This window comes from Mus pahari, chromosome 1, assembly GCF_900095145.1.
Source record: "Mus pahari chromosome 1, PAHARI_EIJ_v1.1, whole genome shotgun sequence".
Lineage (NCBI taxonomy): Eukaryota > Metazoa > Chordata > Mammalia > Rodentia > Muridae > Mus > Mus pahari.
This window is the reverse complement of record NC_034590.1, coordinates 2,543,963-2,548,170: the sequence shown is the minus strand read 5'-3', so window position 1 is coordinate 2,548,170 and position 4,208 is coordinate 2,543,963. Positions and strand designations below refer to the sequence as shown.

Here is a 4,208-nt window from a genome sequence, read left to right as displayed (position 1 = left end):
TCCTCCTCCCCCTCCCCCTCCTCCTCCTCCTCTTCCACTTCCTCCTCTGAGTCCTGTGTTGGTTCCCAGTCAAACTGCCCTTCTTCCTCAGCCATTCTCTTCTCTTCGGTGCTCAGCCTTCTCATTTGCCTGGCCAGACGTCTTTCCATCTTAGCTAACTTCCTCTCCTCCATGATTATCTCTGGTTGTTCTTCTATGGCTTCCAGCTCCTTAACGTCAAGTCTCTTCTCCTCCGCACTTAGTTCGGCCTCCTTAATTAACAGTGACCGATTGATCTTTGTCATCTTTGATTCTTTCTGTGTCAGTTTCCTTACTTTGTTGACTAGATTTATAAGTGCCTTTAAGGTTTTTCTAGTCTCTGGAGGCTTCTTGGAAACACCCTTCTCTCTATCCAGTTTCCTGGTGGCTTTGGCTAACTTCCTTTCTTCGTGGGCATATATCCTCTGTTCTCTGGTAAGCTCCAGACTCTCTCTGGCAGCATCTTTTTCTTCTGTGGCCAACAGTCTGTCTTCATATGCTAGAATCTTCTCCTCCATCGACACTCTCTTCTTCATTAGATCTATCTCATGTGTGGCCAGCCTCCTCCTCCTCAAGATGGCTTCCTTGATCTCTGTCGTGGGGGGCTCTTCTGACCCTTCCACCAGCTCCATCTTCTCCTTGGCCACCCTTTGCATTTCGTAGGTCAGCTCCTCTGCTTCTTTAACAATCTCGGTCTCTCCTCTGGTAAGTCGGCTCTTCTGGATCACTTCTGTGATCTCCTTCGCTAACTTCACTTTTTCCACAGACAACTTCCCTTGCTTCTCTGCCAGAAGCATACCTTCCAGCTCCATTTTCTTCTCTGTGACAATCAGCTTCTCTTTCTTTACCATAAAGACATTCTTCTCCTCCGTCAGCTTCTTACTTAAGTTAATCAGCTTCTCCTTGTATGTCTCCAGTTTGCCTTTTATGTCCTGCAATTGCTCCTTCCCCTTCAAAAGCTTTTTTTCCTTATTATGGAGAGCCTTTTCCCTTTCGGCCAGTCTTTCTTTTTCCAAAGACAGCATGTGCTTCTCCTGGTCCAGACTCTCTTCCATTTGGGCCAGTCTTGTCTTCTTTCCTTTGAGTTCTGACTTTCTCTGGGCCATTCTCTCCTTCTCCTGGGCCAGTCTCTGTTTCTTCTCCCTCAGTTTCTCCCTCCTCTCCTGCAGACTCTTCTCCTCTACAGGCATTCTGTCTTTCTTCAGGGCCAGTCTTTTCTCTTCCTCCATCTGCTGCTCTGCCTCCTGGGCCAGCATCTCCTCCTCCAATGACAGGTTCTTCTCATACAAGGCCAGCATCTCCTCCTCCTTAGCCAGTGCCTCCCTTTTCTCTTCCAGTTTTTCTGCTTCCTCATACAGTTCGTCTTCTTTCAGAGCTAGCTCCTGGCCGTCCAATTCCTGGTGCTTGGCTTCCTCTTTCACCTCCTTTTCCTCCAAGGCCAGATTCTGTTCCTTTTCCATCATGGTTTCTATTTTCTGGGCCAACACTGATTTCACTTCTTCCACTTTATTTATTTTTTTTGCAATTTTTTCTTTTTCATGAGCCATTCTCTCCAGCTTTCTGGCCAGCTTCTTTTTTTTCTGGGCCAGGAGCTCTGCTTCACGGCTTAAAATTTCCTCTTGTTGGCTCAGAAAGGTCTCTTTCTCACCGAGGGTCATCTCTATGTGGGCCAATTTTCCACCCTTGGTTGCCCTTTTCACATATTCTTGGGCTAGTTTTCCCTCCTCCTGGGCTAGCCTTCTCTCTTCCTGTGCGAGTTTCTCCTCTTCATGTGCAAGCAGCCTCTTCTCCATGGCTCTCCGTCTCTCAGCTCGGGCTTGTCTCCAGTCTGCCCTGGCCTGTCTCTGGGCCACTCGGATCTGTCTCCTCTCTTTCCTGTCTTCTGCTTCTTCTTCATCTATCTTTTCTTCTTCTTCCTCTTCCTCTTCGCCTGTCTCTTCCTCTTCCTCTTCCTCTTCCTCTTCCTCCTCTTCCTCCCCTTCCTTGGACAACATTTCCTGCAAATCCAATTCTTTCTCACTTTTGGTATGTACTATGTTTTCCCAGACCTCTCTCCATTCATCCCATGTCAGCATCTTCTTCGGTTCCTCTACTTCCTCACTTGGCTGCAGCTTTCCTCCCACCTGGAGTCTCTTCTCTTCTTCAAAATGCTTCTTATCACATTCTTTCTTCCAGTCTTCCCAAAGCACTGCCCTCTGAGTCTGGGCCCTGTGCCATTCATCCCAATAACTCTTCCACTCTACCCAAGACAGCTTCCTCTCGGCTGCCTCTGTTATTGCTTCTTTTGGCTCAACCATTTGCTCCTCCTCCTCCTCCTCTCCCTTCTCTGCTCTTTCCTCCTCCTCCTCCTCCCATGTTCCTTTTCTTCTTCCTTCTCCTTCTTCAGCCACTTCCTCTGGTTTCAGAGTCATAGCCAGCTCTTCTGCAGAGATGGCCTCCTCTATCCGCTCATCTTTTTCCATCTTTTCCTGCTTAGCTGTCTTCCTAGTTTTCCTTCCCTTCCTGGGTCTCCTCTTCTCTTTGACTACATCCGCTGGCTCTAAGAAAGCAACTTCCTTCTTTTTGTCCTTTTCTTGAGTCTCTTCCTCTGCCTCCTGCAGTCCCTCTCCTTTTTCTAGTCTTTGCTCTTCAGCCTCTGGCATCTCTTCCTGACCTGTGACTTCCTCTCTGGTTGCTCCTTCATCGATAGAAACTGGTTCTCCCTCTTGCCAGGCTTCTTCCGCAGCCGCGGCCTCAGCCTCAGCCGCAGCCGCAGCCTCGGCCTCAGCAATCTCTTCTTCCCCCAGTAAGGGGCATAGTCCCTCAAAGAGCTCCCAGCTCGGATACTTACCTGCCAGGGTCTCTGTCGCAGTAGCCACTAGCTCAGCATTTAGGTCATCCACCATCCACGATTGGGAATCAGCTATCCTCAGGTTTGTGAGCCGGCAGAGATCATCCCGCCACTCACTGTCTGGAGGGAGAATCCTACCCGGTGCTCCCCCGACACCCCGAGTAGACATTCTGTGAGTTCTCCTCCTCCTCGGTAGTGGTGGTGGTAATAGAAGAGGAGGAGGTGGTGGTGATGGTGGTGATGTTGGAAGAGGATAAGATTCGGCCACTATAGGAGGCAAGATTTCCTCTGGCACAGCTCCAACTATGGCTTCAGTTTCTTTCTTCTTCTTCCTGGGCTTTCGGACTTTGTGAGTTTTCTTGTCTTTTTTATCTCGGATTCTTGGATGAAGCCTTTTCTTCAGTCTCATGGCCACAGAAATGTGTTCCTTCAAGATATCTTTATCAGAAACTTCAATCTCCTTGGGGCTCTTCAGTAGGCTACCAGCTGAAGTCCTGGGGGGGGCTATTTTGAGGTCTGCCTGGACTGCTTCTGCCTCACCCTGATCAATTATCTCCTCATGTTTCTGTACTTTAGTTGCCTCTTTCACCTTTCTGAGGCCTCGCAATAGTTTCCGGGCTGCTCGGGGGAGGGGGGAGTTGGGGAGGGAGAGAAATCAAGATATGAAGATGAGGAAGAGTAGGGCAGGTGAATGAAACTTAATCAAGAGTACTGAGAGGGCTGACGCCTGTTTTTTTGCTTTGTTTTGTTTTAAAAGACATTCTCCCTTGGTAGGTGTGTTCCCAAGTTGTGCCTCCTTATCCAAGGTGGGGTGGGGCATGAACCTTGAGGTCTTCCACAGTCTGTATGGACATCTCCTCGGAAAGTTCTCTTCTCTGACTCAAGCTCTCCATTTGTCTTCCTACCTTGTACCTCAGGCCCCTCTCTAATCCTTACAAGCCTTTCTCTGAGGGATCCAAACCATAGGCCCAGCTGCCTCATACTTACCCCGCTTTCTGCCCGCTGACCGGATCTGTCTTTGGCTTTTGGCAGCCTTGATCTGAAGTACTTCAGGAGTTGGGGGAAGTAGGAGCAAGGAGATGGCCTGTCTAGGTGTAGAAGACCCCGGGATTTCCAGAGAGAAATCAGCCTTATCTCCTCCTTTAGACACTGACAGGTTATCATTTAACAGCAGCTCTATTTGAGTAATGAGGATTTGAATGTCTGTGGGCCGCAGTCCCAGAAGATGGTCCAGGGACTCCTCCCCAATCATCTCTTGCCTGCAAAAGTGAAGGAGAGAGGGGGCGAGGGAGGGAGGGAGGGAGGGAGATGAGGGGAGGGAGAGAGGGAGAGAGGGGGAGGGAGAGAGAGAGAGAGAGAG

General features: G+C 49.4%; 1 protein-coding gene across 1 annotated transcript in view; it reads right to left on the bottom strand.

Annotated features, from left to right (window-relative positions):
• The window catches only part of Wdr87 (WD repeat domain 87), a 12,825-nt gene that overhangs the window by 2,502 nt on the left and 6,115 nt on the right, over positions 1-4,208 (bottom strand). The window contains exons 4-7 of the mRNA XM_021211293.1: positions 3,836-4,107; positions 3,142-3,466; positions 2,728-2,964; positions 39-2,226 (exon numbers count right to left, since the gene is read on the bottom strand). Of these exons, the coding sequence (XP_021066952.1) occupies positions 39-2,226; positions 2,728-2,964; positions 3,142-3,466; positions 3,836-4,107 (3,022 nt within the window). The remainder of the gene's footprint in view (positions 1-38; positions 2,227-2,727; positions 2,965-3,141; positions 3,467-3,835; positions 4,108-4,208) is intronic.